General features: G+C 44.3%; 1 protein-coding gene across 1 annotated transcript in view; it reads left to right on the forward strand.

The window, feature by feature from the left end:
• Positions 1-738: 738 nt before the first annotated feature.
• The window catches only part of PDE3B (phosphodiesterase 3B), a 288,545-nt gene continuing 270,033 nt past the window's right edge, over positions 739-19,250 (forward strand). The window contains exon 1 of the mRNA XM_065402627.1: positions 739-1,746. Coding sequence (XP_065258699.1) covers positions 739-1,746 — 1,008 coding nt within the window. The remainder of the gene's footprint in view (positions 1,747-19,250) is intronic.

Genomic DNA, 19,250 nt, shown 5'->3' on the forward strand with positions numbered 1-19,250 from the left:
CAGGTGAAAATGCTGCTTTCTGTGCTCTGTGAGAGGGGATCCCGGATCATGGGACCAGCCCGTGTAGGCAGGGGGCCCAGTCCGAGTAAGAGCAATGAGCTGTGCACACACCTCGGGCCGACAGCCTGTGTAAGAGTCAGGAGTCAGGAGAGGGGGAGGGGGAAAGCGGAGTAACGCGCGGGGAGTCCGCAGAACTACTCTAGTTAGGGGGTGCCAGACGCTGCCCGGTGGGCGCTGTAACCCACCCCCGGGGATTCGCGCTCTCGAGCACACCCCGGCCCCGGAGCGGCCAGAACTAGAGCTGGCGGCGCGCGCGCTCCCGTTTTCTCGGCCCGGCAGGCCAACCACCGCTACTGTGCGGCGGCTGTTAGAGTCCAACTGCTCTTTAGGCGCGTGCCGCCGCCGCTTCCGCGCACGCCGTGTGCAGCTGCAGGAGGGAGCAGGGAGGGCTCCGTCCCGTTCTCCCCCTCCCCCTCCAGGGTCCTGCTAGCCTCCGCCGTTGCAGCCGGTGGGCGCGGGGAGGCGACAGCGAGTCCCCACTGCCGAGCCGCCTCGCGCAGAGACTTTTTACCTTCTCTCGCTTTCCCCTTCGTTACCCACCATGCTCCGGACTCCGCCGCTCAGTCAGGGAGAGGAGCCCGCGGCTGACCCGAGAGCCTTTCCCCAGCGGAGATGAGGGAGGCAGCGCCGGGCAGGAGGAGAGGGAGCTGACTAGACCCACGCTCTCCCCAGACTACCATGAGGGAAGAGAGAGAAGCCGCCGCCGCCTCCCAGCATGGACCTAGCAAACTCCCCCAGCAGCCGCCGCAGGACGGCAGCGGGCTGGCTGCCCCCGTCGCCCGCCCCGGGAGCGGCCCGGAGAGCCTGCGGAACGGCTATGTGAAGAGCTGCGTGACCCCCCTGAGGCAGGACCCCCCCAGGGGCTTCCTCTCCCTGCTGCTGCTCCCCGCCGCCTCCCCCCGGGCTCTGCTCAGCCTGGGCGCCCTGGCCGCCTTTGTCCTCTCGCTCCTGCTCTCCTACGGCCGGAGCAGCCCCTGGGGCCAGCAGGGCGAGAGCGGCTGGCGGGGCCCCTCGGCGCTGCGCACCCTGCTGGGACTGTCCCACTGCCTCAGCCCCCTCTTCAGCATCGCCTGTGCCTTCTTCTTCCTCACCTGCTACCTGGCCCGGGACAAGCGCGAGGAGCCCGGCGGCGGCGGCGGCACCAGCCTCTGGTGGCTGCTGGCTCTGCCCCTCTGCTGTTACTCGGGGGACTTCGTGGCGCTGCAGTGGTTGTTACCAGCGGAAGGGCACCGAGACTTGCCGCAGGGCCCCGCCGAGCTGCAGATGGTGGCAGGCCGGCTGCTGACCGTGCTGGGCTCGGTGGCGGTGCTGACCCTGCTGCAGAGCACCCTGAAGCTCCGCCGAAGCCTCTTGGTCTTAGTCTTCTCCAGCCTGGTCTGGCTGGTCTCGCTCACCAGCCTCAGCTCGCTGCCCCCAAGCCTCAGACCGCTGCTGGCTGGCTCAGTCGGGGTGGCCGGCTGCCTCCTGGCACTGCTGGGTTGGCAGCGCGGCATCTTCTCTGCCCAGAGCCAGGGAGCACAGCACCAGCATCACCACCCGCGGCTTCCCAGCGTGGAGGAGAAAGTGCCTGTGATCAGACCCAGGAGGAGGTCTAGCTGTGTGTCCTTAGGAGAAACGCCAACCAGCTACTACGGCAGCTGCAAAATGTCCAGGAGACCCTCGTTGCCTTGTATTTCCAGAGAACAGGTAGGTCCCCCGAAACTGGGGGAGGGAGTGGGCAGCGCTGGCGGGGAGTGGGGGCAGAGGAAACCAAACTTCAAAACTTTCCGAGGAACCAGTGCAAGTGTCTAACGTGTGTATGTGTGCGCGCGCGCCCGCGCATATACTGGTATGTGTTTGCAGGGGGATGTGTCAAGATTCCCCTAAAATAATAAATGGAAAGATAAGACGGTAGGCGCATATTAGTTCATCTCTGCGCTTGTGCGAGATCATTTTTCTGTGCATCCCTTAAGATTTAATTTGTCAATAGACGCAGTGATGTGTTCCCTGCAGGATACAGAGCTTGGACGTTGTGCATCAAGTTGGCAGACCTTACCTCTATAAAAGTAACTCTTTTTTTTTTTTTTTTTTTTTTTTTTTTTTTTTAAAGCACAGCCCTCTTAGGTATCAGATGCCGCTTTATTATTATTTTGATTGTGATGTTTCCACCTCCTCGGCTTCTGAGAGACTACACTGGAGAATGAAACTTTCTAGTTGCATAGCACTTAGTTTCTTCCAACCTTTTTTGACCAGGTGACTGCAAGTATCGGGGGGGAAACCAGGTTTTTGAGGATATTACTTTCAACTGGCTGGCACAGATATGTACATCACGAATGTCTGTTTTTCTACCAAGTTAATGTAGTTTCTTTCCAAATAAGGCAATATCGCGTTTAGATTGATTTGGTTTAGGAACCGTCTTAAGGTTAGAGAACTGTTGAGTCAGGTCTGGAAGGAAGCATGAAACATTCAGGTTTTATAAGGCAAGTCTTGCTCGTTTCTACTTTGGGCAAAACCCTTTACAGTGCAAAGCTTGTAGTGCAAACTCCATGTGGGGGTTGAGTCTGTTTGTATCTTGGAAATTGCACGTGAAGTCTAGGAACACTGAGTTGTGCTGCTGATGGAATTGGCCCGGGGCTACTTGAAGTGGAAAATCATCCAGTCACAGAACGGAGAATACAAATGTGTGTGTGTTTAAATAAACATATAAACGAAGCCTGGCTTGTAAGCCAAGAGGCCATTGTCACAGAAAGTCCCGTCTATTGCTGCAGCTGAGATTGAGGTTCTAAATAAACGAAGCTTGTCTAGTTTTGCTCTCGCGTGTATTTCCTAATGCATCTGGTGCGATTGTTTCCCAGAGCTCCCTCCCCTACTGTAATTTATTCGGTGAGTCTGAAGCCAAGCAGGGAAAGATGAGCCAAGCTGAGAGAAATCCTTGACTTGGGCATTTACCTTGCAGGGGAATACAGCATTAGTCGGTTTAGAAATACGTTCAAATTCTGAGGTTCTGTATCAGTATTATAGAGTCATTTAAAAGTTCAAGTAAAGGGTTTCAGAAATAGTTTTATGTAGCCAGTTTTAAGCTTGTAAGTTGGTAAGATTCATCATGTGAACAAGCATTTAAACACTGTATCATGCCTTTCAAATATCTAGGGAATATGGTATAGTAATTAGAAGTTTACTTGCCCTTCCCTCTTTTGTTCTAGTTACATAGTAAATATAAAGCAACAGAGGGTCCTGTGGCACCTTTAAGACTAACAGAAGTATTGGGAGCATAAGCTTTCGTGGGTAAGAACCTCACTTCTTCAGATGAGAAGTGAGGTTCTTACCCACGAAAGCTTATGCTCCCAATACTTCTGTTAGTCTTAAAGGTGCCACAGGACCCTCTGTTGCTTTTTACAGATTCAGACTAACACGGCTACCCCTCTGATAGTAAATATAGTACTTTACTTCAGGTGAGTAGCTTCTGTGTCAGAGGAATATCTGCAGTATAGGAAAAATACAAATTGTGCTAGTTTTTTTTTTTTAAACCTTTTTATAGATGGTAAAGGATATTAGTTTTAATTTAATCAAATACTGCCTTAGGTATTTAGCTGACTTTCTAAAAGTTTCTGTAAACTTCAAGCCAAACTATAGGTATTTAGTGTTTGGAAAAACATGACAAATGCCAGCCTTAGCAAAATACACTGAATGTTCAACAAATGCTGAAGTCATGGGTGTTTAAAAATATAATTGCTTGTAGGCATTCAGGTTTTGATGTTTTCCATTTCCGTAAAAGTGAATAAAAGCAGTATGTTGTACACTTTTAGTTTCCTACATTTTTAAACAGTAGACTATGCTTTACAGTAAATATCTCTTAAGGAAAACTTAAATAGTATTAACAGATTTTTTCACAAATTTGGGGTACTTTGATTTAGGAATACATTTCCTTCTGTACAGTATTTTATCAGTGCTGGTATAAAGACAAAGCAGTTAAATCCCCTTATTTTGCATCTGACTCAGAGAAGATGGTCATTGCAGAGTTAATAAAATGTCAGATGCATCCACTTAAAAAAAAATCAATAAATTGAGACTTTATCTGAAAATTTAATAAACACTGTATGCTTATTTGAACGTTTTCACTATTCTACTACAATGCTATTATTGAAACAGAGGGAACACATGGAATCAAAATGTAATAACATATTCGGGAGAGAATTAAGGTCTCTTAAAGAATTGTGGTTACATGTTAAAACATTTAATAAAGATCTGTAATATTAACATTTTCAAGTAGTTAATTTACATAGGGATTAATGAGTACTGTTTAAAAAGTTCAGAGGAATACAAAGAATGCAGTATAAACCCATAATGGTATGAATGTGTTTTAGTAATCTGAGAGGGCTAAGTTACTATGGTGATATTTTGTAAGAATATTAATATAGTATACTGAAATTGTACAGTGCGAGAAAATAAAGCTGCAGAGTTGACTGAGTCTGGAAAAAATTGTGAATAGTTATGTCTGACAGTGTTCTGCTTAGTTGGTAAAATCCTGTGAGAAAATAATTGTATTGGGTTCATATTCTGTTTTTTCATAGGCGAAAGCTAATACTAGGAAAGAGGTCTGTGTACATGAGGGGGGGGGGAGGGGAGGAGAAGAGGAGGAGAAACAGCTTCTTGTGTATGTATCCTGTCTACTCCAACAGAGATCAATTTGAGCAGTCTTTGACTTCAGTGGGAGCAGGAACAGGCCCTATGAACCTGATTCTGTAAATGCTTCCTAACTTGAGTAACCCATGTAGTAAATGTCTGCAGGATCAGGCTCTGTTTTGTTTGTATGGGAACTAAACTGTGAAATATGCTTAAAAATTACATATGCTTTTGCTGTTTGACAATGAATATCCATGCTGTCTTCAGATATCATATTCTACAGCATTTTGCCTCCTGCATCTGCTATAGACATAGCTAACAACATAGTTCTGGAAAACTGACAACTCATGTACTTGTTTTCCTCATTTAAAATAGGTTATACCGTAATGGTTTATTTTTAGAAACCTCAAATAAAACTTAAACTGGTTATTAAAATAAAAATAAATACAAAACAGCAAAAGGGTTATGTAATAAGATTTAATTTTAAGTCTAAATTTCAAATAAGCACATTTTTTCAGACCCTTCAAGCACTGAACATATTAGTGTTTTTCTACTCTTCATTGAAATAAATTAAACATTTTAAAAATCTTGCACTTATAGTAAACAAACTTCATGTAACTATTTCTGTGTTCATCTTGAACCCAATGTTACATTCATTATTTATTATTGTTTGGTGTTCTAAAATAAATATTTACAGAACAAGTAATCAAAACAGTTCCTACCCTAAAGATGTTAATCTGATAGTCCAGTTCTATTCCCACTGAAGTCAAAGGGAGTTTTATCTTGTCATTACTGGGAGCAGGATTAGGTTTTAAGGGCCTGATCTTGCAAACAATCGCAGGACCACTCCCATGGACTTCAAAAGGACTGGTTGCCTGAGTATAGCACACCTCTAACCCGATATAACGCTGTCCTCTGGAGCCAAAAAATCGTACCGCGTTATAGGTGAAACCGTGTTATGTTGAACTTGCTTTGATCTGCCGGCGTGCGCAGCCCCGCCCCCCCCAGAGCACTGCTTTACCGTGTTGTATCTGAATTCGTGTTATATCGGGTTGTGTTATATCGGGGTAGAGGTGTATAATATATTCCAGCTCCAGTTGGGATCTGTGGAAACATGAGGAATTCAGAGTTGGGACCCTCTATAGTACTGGACAGCACGACAGATCTTGTAAATATCAAATATGTTTGTTTGACTTATTCTGAAAAGTACTATAATATGCAGTTGCTTGTCTTTAACCTATGTATTAGGAAGAAATACATTTACCATCTAAGGGTACGTCTTCACTTACATCCGGGTCCGGATGTAAGCAATCGATTTTCTGAGTTCGATTTATCGCGTCTGGTTAAGACGCGATAAATCGATCCCGGATCGATCCCGGAAGTGCCCCGGATCGATCCCGGAAGTGCTCGCCTTCGACGCTGGTACTCCAGCTCGGCGAGCGGAGTACGCAGCATCGACGGGGGAGCCTTCCTGCCGCGTCTGGACCGCGGTAACGTCGGACTAAGGTACTTCGAATTCAGCTACGTTATTAACGTAGCTGAATTTGCGTACCTTAGTCCGAAGTGGGGGGGTTAGTGTAGACCAGCCCTTAGATATATGTATGGGACGTGATTAGGCTCATTGAGTAAACAAGATCTACTGTGTAAAAGATGTTGTGTCTTGCAGGAAAGGAATTTTTTTCCCTTGATTTTATTTTTATGTCTGGGTCAAGCGTGACTGAAATAGTGAATGCTCTAAAAAATGGAGCTAATTCTTCCTGGCTGTTTGACTTGTTCAGATGCGCAGGAAGCTTAGCATGTTTCACAGAAGCAATTACTTTCATTTCACCCTATTCTGCTTAGATGAAGGATAGTCATGTGGTTAAAACACTGCCCTGGAAATCTGGGTTCAATTCCATAGATTAATTTTGTTTGTTTGACCTTGGAAAAGTCACATAGGTCCCAATACAAGTTTAAATAGATAGGTAACATGAAGTTAATGGAATTACTCATGTACTTGAACACCTTGTTGCACTGGGGCCTTAGTCTCTATGCCTCTGTTTCCTGTTTGTAAAATAGACATTAAAAAAGTTGATATTTTCCTACTTGCTTGTTTAGATTGTAAGCTCTTTGGAGTAGGGTATATCTGTTACTATATAATTTTACATTGCATTTTAAAAAAAAGTAGAACACTGAAATCAATTAGAGCCCATAACACTACAGTAATACATAATAATAATAATAAATTTAACTATTTGGTGCAAATTTTAGAGGCTGGCTTTTTAAAATTATCCCTCTTTTAAAATGGTTGCAATGACTGAGAGAACAGGTGTAATTATACAAAAATATTTGTGATACTGTCATTAACAGGAGCTCTGTATTAAATTATTATTATTTTTCTTTTGTACATAAAAGCAGTATTTACTATCTTCATTTTATATTTTAAAATATGAGATTAGCAGTTGGGTACAAATGCACACACTGTCCACTCCAACCAGCAAGGGGAGTGTTCGCATATTTCCCTTTGCTTAGGGACAAATTGCATTATTTCTCATTTTAACCACTTAATCTTACTATAACAAATTTGACTTCATACCAGAACAGTTAAAGATAATATTTAAACAGGCTTCATCTCATTACTTTGCTTTATTGTATGTCTATCTACTCTTTGCTGGCGTTGTTTCTTGGTCAAATAATGTAATGTGTATTCATAATATAGCATTTATTTTCAGTCCTCTTCCTTACATTTATACACTTCCTCCACTTTGAGGCCAGAGATGTCTGACCTCTACCACCTACCCCAACACTAGTACCCATTTCTCTAAACTCTGCTTGCCTGTCATGCTCTCAAAATGACTTCTCTTCTTCCCATGCTGCCTCATAGACCCCCTTAGTGCCATGTGAGCTTGCGGTCTTTTTAAAATCGTCCTCCGATCACACTACTTCTTGTTTAATATTCCAATTCTAACTTCAGCCCCACTCTCACAAATATGAACATTAATATATTAAAGAGAAAAGAACATTTGAGAGACTTGTATATAACAATGAATATTTCATGCTAATCACTACTGTAATCCTCCATTATATAGTACCTCCACCCACTTATTATCCTTTGCTTTCAATGTCTGGTTTAAACTGTAAGCTTCTTGAGGTGGGCACCTGCCTTATTCTTATAGGTGTGCTTATATTCATAATATTATTAATTTGCATTATTGCAGTGCTTAGAAGCCCTAGTCGTGGACCAGGACCCCATTGTGCTAGGTGTACTGTACAAACACAGAACAAAAAGATGGTACCTATCCCCAAAGGGCTCGCAATATACATATAATACAAGAGACAACAGATGGATATAGAAAGACCAACGGGAGTACAAGAAACCCCACGAGACGGTATTGGTCAGTATGATAGGCACTCAGCACACCAGCAGCCTAACCATTGTCAATTTTTTTTTGTAGACTTTATGGCAGAGGAGAATATTAAGGAGTGATTTGAAGGTGGGTAATGAGGTAGTTTGTTGCTGTTTACAGGGAGCACTTCCCAAATGTGTGAGGCAGCATGGGAGAAAGCACAAAAGTGCTTGTTTGAAAATTTAACAAATGGGCTGTGGAGGCTGTAATCGTAGTTCACTCAGAAGTAAGAACTGATGGTTTGATAATGAATGAGAGATGATAGGTAGGATGGGGATTGACTGTGAAGGGCCTTGAAAGTGAATACAAGTAGATTATGTTTGATGCAAAAGTGAAGGAGGAGCCAGTGGAGGTATTGGAAAAAATGGGCTGACCTGGTCAAAGCAATGGACTAGGAAAATGACCTTTGCAACAGTGCTCCGAATGGATATGAGTAGGGCAAGATTGCATTTCTCAAGGCCAAAAGAAGAATGTTGCAGTAACTATGATGAGTATTTGGATAAGAGTTGTAGCTGTGTGGATGGATAAGAAAGGGCATATCTTAGAGATGTTATGCAGAAAGAATTGGTAAGATTTAGATATAGCCTGGATAGGAGGATCTAGAGAAGGGTCTCAGTCAAAGATAATGCCTATATTATGGACCTGAGTGACAGCCAGGATGGCAGTGTTGTCCACAGTGATTGAAAAAGGAACTGGGGGAAGATTAAGAACTCTGTTTTAGCCATGTTGAGCTTGAGCCAATGGCTAGACATCCATGAGATATCAGAGAGACAGAGTAAGATTTTAGTTTAGATAGAAGGAGACAGGTCTGGAATAGAGAGGGTAGATCTGTTCATCAGCGTAGAGATTATCCAGAGATAAGGAGTAGAGAAAGAGACCAAGGACAGAGCTCTGTGGAACCCACCCAGAAAGTTGGAAGGGGAATGAGGAAGATCCTTGGAAGGACATGTTGCTGCATGAGCAATTAGAGGTAGGAACAGAACCAGGAGAGGACAGAGTAATGGAAGCCAAGGGAGAAGAAGATTTCAAGAGGAAGAGCATGGTCAAAGGTGACCGGCATGTCAAGGCGGATGAGGATGGAAGACTGGTTCTGAGCTTTGGCCAGGAAAAGAGAGGCCATTAGAAACTTGGGTGAGAGGGGTTTCAGTGGCGTACAAGGGGCAGAAGCTGGATTGGAGAGTCTCTAGGATGGAATTGGAGGAGAGGAACCCCAGACAGCGATTTTAAACAGCACAACCAATACGTTTAGAGATGAAAGGAAGAAGGGAGATGAGTCAGTAAGTGGAGAGGCAAGTAGGGTCAAGGATGGTGCTTTTTAACATTGGAGAGACTAAAGTTTGCTTGTATTGTGAAGAGAAAAAGCCAAAGGAGAGTGAGAGGTTAAGAAAAAGAGTAAAGCAGATCAGAAGATAGGATGGGGTCAATGGAGTTAGAGAGGGGTTAGAGGAGGAGATCAGACAAGAAACATCTGTGTCTTTGCCAAGGGAGAAGGTGAGAGTTGTAGGAGGAAAAAGGAAGGAAAGCTGAGGGGCTGTGTCATATTTTATCAACTTTTTGAAGAAATCGAGATCCTATGTGGAGAGAGAAGAGGAGGTGGGAAGAATTTAAAGAGTGAATCAAAGGTGATGACAAAGTGGCTGTGATTGTATAGGATTCAGTTTAGTTGGAGAAGTAGTGTTGTTTAGCTAGGAAGATGGCAGAACTGAAAGAAGAGAGAATGGAGGAAGTCATCCTGGTCACAGAATTTCTGCCAGAGATGGTCCACAGCATGAGTAGAATAAGTGGATGTTGGCAGGGCTAGGGGGGCAGGGCTGGGGGAGAGCCAAGGGTGCAGGAGAGTGAAACACAGAGAATCCACCACCATATCAATGGAAGATAGAAAAGAGATGGCAGGAAGGAGATGTCTGAGAGTAGATGAGAAGTCAACATCAGGGGATTGGGAAGGTTGCTGAAAGATCAAACGAGAGGGTCTGGGTTATGTGTGGTTGAGGGGCGATGCTGAAAGAGAGCAGGTGAGGGTCAGAGGGGGGAACTCAGAAAAAGAGATCTGATAGAATGCAATGCTTAGTGAAGACCAAGTCAAATGAACAGCCCTTCTGGTGAGTGGGACAGTTGAACCAGGCTACAGGTTGAACAAAGAGGTCAGGGCAAGGAAAAGTTCAACTAAGGGGTTGGATGGGTCATCAACATGGAAGTTGAAGTCATCAGAGATTGTGAGGACAGGAAGCGAGAGAGAGAAAACTAGAGATTGAAATCAGAGACAGCAAGAGACGGGGAAGATGAAGGGGGTGAAGCAGGGGAATGGGCGGGAGGCTAGGAGTGGTGGCATGAAAGGAACAGAAATGGTGGTCAGGATGGGAGATGGAGAGGGAAGGAGGGCCAGGATCAGGGTGAGGGAGACACTGGGATGGGAGCCGTTCAGTATCTCCCCTGCCAGGCAGGTCACTTGAACAGCCGTAAACTTAGACAAATGATTCTATATACATGAAAATAAAATAAATAGTAGATATAATACTTACAAGTGAATCCATTAAACAGTCCTTCGAGAGAGAACACATGAATTGGTCTCATCTTTATAATCTGCACCTACTTTCCTCATTTTTGAGCAGAGGTTGCATCCAAAAATAGGAAAGCTTAATTTTCATGAATTCCCCATCTATAAAAGGAGATAACATTTTTTACGCTAGTTCCTTTATGTTAATAGTACTTCAGAAAAAAGAACTGCTCCTGGAATTTAGGGGAAAAAAGCCTGTGTGAACTTTGTCTTCAATACAGATTGCTGATTCAAATGGTCAGTACTAGAATCGTAGTCCGTATAGTGACCATCAATGCTGATGATCTAATATTTGGTAAAGGGGACACAGAAAATCTGAGTTCCATAAAAGAGTAAATATCTTAAACTTATTGCACATTTTTCATATTTTTCTTTAAAAGGGACACTGGCAAACCATTAGGCATGAACTTCAATGTAAAAACACTCATATTTGTTGTAAGTTTAATTCCCTTGTGTTTGCTTATAGGCTGCAATAGTATAACAGTTTACACAGGCCTTTCATTATAAGAAAAACCACAAACTGAAGTCCAAACTCAAGCAAAACAGTTTACATTTTCATTGATAAATTCAGCTTTGCAAAGTTGTCATCAATATCTACTACTCCAAGTGCAAAATCTACTCTGCCCCTCATCATTCCTTACCCCACATTGGAGTGCAAGTTGAGTTTTGCCAGTCTGGATAGAGCATGTTTTCTTTTTTAAGGCGGTACCCATAGTTTTATACAATGTTGTTGTCCTGGTTTTTAAAAAGAGAGAGTGTATTTCTAATTCAGCTGTTACAATTCTGTATAGATTAATAATTTCAATTTAAATTTTGTTCATTTAATTTTGGAACTTGTAAAGGGTTGTTTTTGCTCATTTAAGGCCATGTTACCTTAGAGCAAAACATAGTCTCAAAGTATCGGTAACTGCACAAGATATACCTGATGAGATTCATACACTTCATTTTTGCATTTCTGTTACTTTGTTCACTAGCAATATATATTTAACATTTTTTGATGCTATTATACTATAACAATATGATGAAATTTGTTAGGTGGTTTTGATCCACCTGTATTTCAAAATATCAGTGTCTTGGGTTTAATTTTTGTGTTTGGAGTGTTTGAATATTTCTCTTGCACTCTTTAAAATGATGTTGATGGAAAGATTTTTAGGGTGAGTTTTATTTCTGGGTGTCTTTCAGTTGCCATTAATAAAACATTGTAATGGTAGCTGAAAAACACAAATGTAATCTCCCATCTCTGCTGAAATGAAGCTATGAAGTTTGAATTTGTCTCTTTCCCTTGAATTTCCATCACTATTGCACTCATTTGTTTTTTCTTTTATTCCCTTCCTCATTTACTGGTCTTCTTAGTTTGTCTACAAGGAGATGTTACATTAATGTGAACAAACCAAGTTAACCCAAAGAGCCTTGAATCCACACACATTTTTTTACACTGAATTATTTGGTGTCTTAATTCACAGTAATTAATCTTCTTTGGAACAGAAGTAACTCTATTTCTCAGTGCGTTTATTTGCTTTAAGGTTAGTGTGGACACATTCCTAAGTACTCTATTGGCAGTCCTCCCAGTGCTGTCCTACTCTGCATTGCTTCACAACTGGATTGTGCTGTTTGTGTACTTGTGTTCCCTCCAGTGCTCTGGGATCATTTTGACTGGATGTCACCTATCTGATTTAGGGCACACCTGGCTGCATGCCAGCATCTTTCTAGATACCAGGTAGTAGTGAGTTCACATACCCAGAGTCATATACCCTTATATCAGCTGTGCTTCTGTGTGGACCCCTTCCAAGCTTCTTGCCTTGATTGCTGTCTTTGGAGAGCTGCATGTCCAGCCCCATCTGGAGAAGAGTCACCTGAATGCAGACATCTACAAGACTTTGTCAGAGCAAATGAAAGTGAAGAGATGGTTTTCAAGCTGGTCTCTGCTGAATGAAAGCAAAGGAGCTACAGCAGAAAAACCTCAAGACAAGGGACAAGAACAAGACTTCCCATAATGTTGCCCCTACCTGCTCATACTATAAGCACCTGGACCGCCTTTTTTTGTTTGTTTGTTTGTTTTTTTTTTAAAGCTATGATACCACTGCATCCAAGAATGGTATAGTAGATAGTTTTCCACAATGCAGCCATGGCACCGTGGCAACTGCCCTGGACCTACATATAATATTAGGTCTGATCAGGAGGAAAATTTTCCTGACAGCCAGGAACGGCTGGACTAGCAATCAGCCTGAAATTGAAGTGGAGGGGAGCTTTAGACTTCCTGTAAGTATTAAGTGCTATTGTACAAAATAACTTTATAAGGGAATTTAAGCAATTTTTTGGGAGGTATTGGTTGCATGCTTCCACGTTGGGCTGAACTACTGGTTTCTTTCTAACTGCATGGTTGTTAACACCCTCCTCCCAAGAGCATGCTCAAATTGGCATCTGCACCGACACTTAAAGCCATTGAGATTTTATTGCCTTGTCGTATCAAATGCCATGACCATTGGCTTCACGTACCCTCCCCTCCCCCCAGGGTTGCCAGGTGTTTGGTTTTCGACTGGAACGCCTGGTCGAGAAGGGACCCTGGTGGCTCCAGTGGGTACTACTGACTGGACCATTAAAAGTCCGGTCAGCAGTGCAGCAGGGCCTGGGGCTAAGGCAGGCTCCCTGCCTATCCTAGCTCCGAATGGCTCCCAGAAGTGGCCGCTAGGTCCCTGCGGCCCCTAGGCGCGTGGGCGGCCAGCGAGGCTCCGCGCGCTGCTGTCGCCCTGAGTGTCGGCTCTGCAGTTCCCATTGGCCGGGAACTATGACCAATGGGAGCTGTGGGGTCGGTGCCTGTGGGCGTGGGGGAAGTGCACAGAGCCTCCCTGGCTGCTCATGTGCCTATGGGCTGCAGGGACTTGGCGGCCGCTTCCTGGGAGCTGTGGTAAGTGCTGCCGGGACCCCGCACCCTCTCCTGCACCCTGCCCCAGCCTGGAGTCCCATCCCCCACCCAAACTCCCTCCTGGAGCCTGCCCCCCGCACCCCAATCCTCTGCCCCAGCCTGGAGCCCACTCCTCCACCCCAAACCCCTCATCCCTGGCCCCACCCCAGAGCCCACAACCCAGCTGGAGCCCGCACCTCCCCCAACCCGCTGTCCCAGCCCAAAGCCCACTCCCGAATCCTTACATTTACATCCTCCCACACTCTGAACCCTTCAGCCCCAGCCTGCAGCCCTCTCCTGCACCCCAAATCCGCAGCCGGAGCCCGGAGCCCACACCCCCAGCCGGAGCCCGGAGCCCCTGCTGCACTCTGAACCCTTGGCCCCAGCCCAGAGCCTCTCCTGCATCCCAAACCCCACAACCCCGGCCCCACCCCAGAGCCTGCACCCCCAGCTGGAGTCCTCACCCGCCCCCCCCAGCACCACAACCCTGTTCCCCAGCCTGGAGCCCTCTCCCACACCCTGAATCCCTCATTTCTGGCCCCACCCGGAGCCCGCACCCCCAGCCCAGAGCCCATACTCCCTGCACCCCAACCACAGCCCAGAGCCCTCTCCTGCACCCCAAACTCCTCATCCCTCACCTCACCCCAGAACCCGCACCCCCAGCCAAAGCCCTCACCCCCTTCCTGCACCCCAACCCTCTGCCCCAGCCCGGTGAGGGTCGGGGAGAGCGAGTGACGGGGTGGGGGGGTGGAGCAAGTGGGGCGGGGCCTCGGAGAAGGGGTGGGGCAGAGATGGGGCCTCATAGCAGGGGTGATCAGTTTTATGGCATTAGAAAGTTGGCATATCCATATCCTCTTGCTGTGGTGCTTGCTGCTCACTCCTTGCCTCCCTCCCCCCATCCTGGTTCAATGTTGCCCCTCCTTACTGCCTCCACTCAAGATGTTGGCACTATGGGGTTAAAATGTCAAACCCATTGCATGGTGGGCATGTTTACTGTAGTGACAGAAACAGAAACAAAAATAGCAGTAGAAAAATATATTTTGGGTAATAGTTGTAGCAATGTGCTGAGATTTTATGTACAACTAAATTTTATATGGTAAATAGCCAAAAATCAGGCTACAGAGGCATGCCAAAATACAGAGAGATTGCAAGGTATTTGTAATTCCCTCAGCATTGTTAACCCTTTACACTCAAATCAATTACTACAAAAGTTTGTTTATTTGGCAGTGCACTTTGTACTGATCTACAGGTGTAATAAAAGAGAACTTAAAAGCAAAGATAATTCTCTGTTGGGCATGCACACTGCAAGGTAATGCAGCCTTCTCAGGGCTACCATATAAACTAGAGTTTTTCTTCTTCTCTAGCTGGGGGAGGAGGGGAAATGGGCCATCCTGGTAAATAGAAGTGCTGCATATCTTCCTGGTTTGTCCATTGCCATTTTGAATAAGATTGTTCTATATCTCAGGGTAACTGCGTCCAACATAAGAACAGTCTGCAGAGGTACATGTGGAGTTACTAACCTACCCCCTGCTGGCTACCCCCTACCAATCTCACAGCCACACACCCACCTATTCACCCACTGTTGGTACAGAGGTCCTATACAAGGAGGAAGTAATTTGGAAAATGTCTTGTCATCTTGAAGTGAACCCTAAAGGGGGAAGAGAAGATGGGAGTGGCATTACAAAACTGGAAAAAGCAAATTGTTGGCATGGAGACTAGCGTTGGGACATTAAGTACTTGTGCTTTTTCTGATTTTCCTTTGCTTGTGCAATGCAATGAGCTGGGTTTATAGGGGCCAAATCTCCCACTGAAAGGCTGACAAACCTCTGAAGGAAACAGAAAAAAGATGACAGTGGCAGTAGGAACATAGGACTGGAAGGACTGGGTCCTTGAGATGTTCAGGGAAGTAGTAATTGCGTACATGGCCCCAGAGAGAGAGAGAGGGCCATGAAGGCAGAAAGGTGGAGGGATAGATTGCTCCAGGAAAGCATCAGAAGTCTCGGAACGGTGCACAATCCTGGAAAGAGACAGGGTATGCACAACACATAGGAAAACGGCTGTGCTGGAGCACATTTTCTTACAAATGTCAAGTGCAGCACATGTGTAGCCCGGGCCTGCAAACTATTGAGAACACTCCATATTGGAATCTTCTATTCAATCAACCAAATTGGTGTGGAAAGAACTAGCAATCAACCGATGTGGAGGTGTAGAAGAACAGTTTTGAGTGCCTGACCTACAGGCATTTGTGAGCATTCCACTGTTTGCACATGCCACACTTCAGTGATCTTAAGTTTGCACTATGCTATTAACGAACTTATTTCATTCAAGTAGCATTATTTATTATGTATATTATTTAACTCTATACACTTTTTTGTACAACTCCGATTAAAAACTTCATTGAGGAATTGCTTCCCCCATCAGTTATGTAACATGCCGCCCCCCGTGTCAATGACCCGTCAGTCATTTCCTTGGATATTTTCTTGGTTGTTGATCACAACTATATCCTGTCCTCAAAAGGAGGAGCACAATACATCCCTGACCTTGTTTCTCTGACCACTTCTAGCATTTTTCAGAAGCAACCTCTCCAGCTGTCCATGGTATTCAGGAAGTCTCTCCATCTCCTCCTCCCACCCAACTGTGAGGCTCTCTCCTGTGCTGTCACAGATATGGAAAATATACCAAGCAATTATAACACAAGGCACACAATGATAAGCATCTGGCCTTGTCATCAGGCACCCCCATCTTCCCTTCATTCTTCCAAATGCATATGCCAGTGTCATTCTGCAACTACTCAAAATATAGTTAAATAGTTCCTTTCTCCTATTCTAGTGTCCTGTAAAAGGCTTCATAAACCAGGGAAGCAGAGGGTAAAATGACAGGAGGAATCATAACTCTATTAATGTCCATAATGAGGAGCAAAAATTTCCCTGCTCATTCTAGAAAACATGCCAGAGTTTCTAAAGATTCCTGGCTTCCTGGACTTTTCCAGACCATACCATATTAATGTTTGTTTGAACCTTCTATGGTGATCAACCAGGCCTTGCAGCACCATGGAGAAATACCCCTTCCTGTTGAGTCTCTCACGTGGTGTGTGTGTGTTTGTGCCAGGTGTGTGTGTGAGTATGTGTGGTAAAAATAGGCATGTGTATCCCAGTTCAGGAACCCTACCCATGCAAAGTTGTCAATAACCTCTTGTGTACTACCAAGCTTTATGAGCTGGCACAGCAACACTCCCTAAATAGTTGATCTATCAATGCCAAACAAGTGACTGCAGACCCCAGTAGCTATTGCGCTTCCGGATAGTAAGGGCCACATGCTTCTCCATGCTGAGTCATATGTTGATGTTCTGCTATTGCAGCTTTAGGGTGAGTTCTGCACAGACCTCTAGGAAAGTAACCTTCTGCAGCCACTGCTGGCCATCCTATTCTGCATCACTACTTTGTCCCACCAGTTGCTGCTAGTTGACTGTGACTGGAAGTGGTGCTCCATCAACTGAAGCAGCTCCAGATAAATGCCCTGTGGAGGTAACTGCTTGATTTAATTCTTTTGTAATGCCTCCATCTGTAGCTTTACTGGTGTGGTATCCAAAGCTGTCTGAGTCTGCCTGTCCAAACTCATCTGGCTGCACGACTGCCAATACATGTGCATTATCCTGCTCATATCAATGACTGTCATAATTGTGGCAGTCAGCAGTGTGTCCTCCGTGCTGCCTGACAGCAGTTTGAAAAATATAGGTGAGTTAATGGATGCCAGAGAGGAATTATGGGAGTTTTAGTTGGAACCCAAGTTCCAGAATTCATGTAGGTTTCAGTAGGCATCTCACAGTGTGCTGTTAGGAGAAATCCCAAAATGCATAGAGGTGAACAGTGGATATTTGAACCATGGGATATCTTCCCAACATGCTGGGCAGTTAATTCAGAGATTTGCAGAGCTGGTTAACAAGGGAAAAATGTTAAACTGGCCTAACATAGCTGTGGGGACACACTTCAGTTTAATATAATTAATTCTGGGCATTTGGAGCGAACTAACTAACCCAATCTAACTATGCCCTTAGACTCCCTTTTATCCTTTTATCCCAAAAAAACATGCATTGTACTGAACCTCCCTCTGTTTGGCTGAGAAGACTGGATGTAACTCCTTAAAATCGTGCTGTTCTTTCAGCTGAGCTATGGTGGTTGCTAGAGAGCAATGTGAAATGCATCTGTTTTCAAGGAGCAAAATGTATTTTTTCTGATGTGCACATGGCCCCTATCTGTATGGGGGTCAAGGGACTAAGCTTGATATTGAACATCAGAATTATCTAAGTAGAATATGGGCCAGCCTCTTACTATTTGTGTGCCTGTCCTTTCATTTTTATGTCTTGGCTCACTTTCTATTCTTGTCTACACTGAGAATTTTAAAGACTTATCCCATCCTTGATTTGACACTTCAGGTGTACAGACCAGTTACTTGCATAACTACTATTGTCGTCTGGGTCTGCTTTGAATTCCCTAAAGTTCCTAGTATAGATATAGCCATTTTCTCTGTTTTATTCATGTATCCCTCTCCAAGGGCAAGAATCCGGCAGGAAAGGATCGTGCCTTCGCTGCTCCTGCATGGGAATCTTTCCACAGCCTAGTAGAAACAAAAGAGTGGAAACTGATGGAGTAGTCACTCACTGAGAGTGATTGCTGAATCACTGAAGTTTAGTGGGGGCAGGTTTAAGGGCCATAAAGCTTGACCCAGGTTTGAAAGAATGAGTCTGGCCTGGGAGGTTGGGTTGGATAGAGGCATACTCCAGGTTTGGAAAATTTAGTTAGTCTGGGACTGAAGTTAGTCTGCAAGTCTGGTCTACCCAGCTTGAAAAATTTGCTCCAGCCCTAAAAGACTTAGGGTAAAAATTTCAATAGCATCTAAGGTGACATAGGTTGCTAAGTTTCATTGACTTTCAGTGGAACTTAGGGCTTGTCTGCATGGGAAAGTTTTATATGTATAACTGGTAAAAGTTAAACTAGTATAGTTATACTGGTATAACTCCCTATATGGATATTCTTATTCTGGAATAAGAGTGGGTTTTTCAGTTTATCTTAAACCCATTCTAAAGCAACATGTGCTAAGCCAAAAAAAGACATTCATACACTGGAATAAAAGTTTCCCATGTAGACAAGTTCTGAGGCTTCTAAGTAATTTAGATTCTTTAAAAAAAATTATCCTTACTCTGGCTTGCAGTGTATCTTAGAAGCCTGCTCCAGCTTTGGAAGAAATGATCATTGTGGGAGCCTGATGTAGATAAAGACCTAAAACTGAGTTTAGCCTAGAAACCTGAGAGTTTTGCACTAGGCCAGTAAGACTTTTGGTTAACCTTAGACAAAGTCGTGTTCTAACTTGGTGGATTTTTATTTTATGTGGGACCCGTATTATAAAGTTGCTATGGGAATTTTTGTAACTGTTATTTCTGGTACAGTATATTCTGGGACAGAAAATTAAAAATATTTTTTTACCCTATATCTTTGTAATGCTTCTGAATCTTTCCTGCTGTTTTCCCCCTCCCATGTTGCTTTTGAGTCTACAACTAGAATTTACACATTTCAGACCCCCCATGTGACACATTTTATTTTCAGATCAATTTTACTTGGGAAAGCAATACTGGACAGTGGCTGCTTACTGCATCTGGAGTGTACTTGTGATTCCCTTCTCTGGGAGAATCCTTCAGAGCAATTTTTTAAAATGCATGGGGAATTTAAATTGTTGTGTTGGATAGTAACGT

The sequence above is a fragment of the Emys orbicularis genome, chromosome 4, assembly GCF_028017835.1.
Source record: "Emys orbicularis isolate rEmyOrb1 chromosome 4, rEmyOrb1.hap1, whole genome shotgun sequence".
In the NCBI taxonomy this organism is placed as follows: Eukaryota; Metazoa; Chordata; order Testudines; family Emydidae; genus Emys; species Emys orbicularis.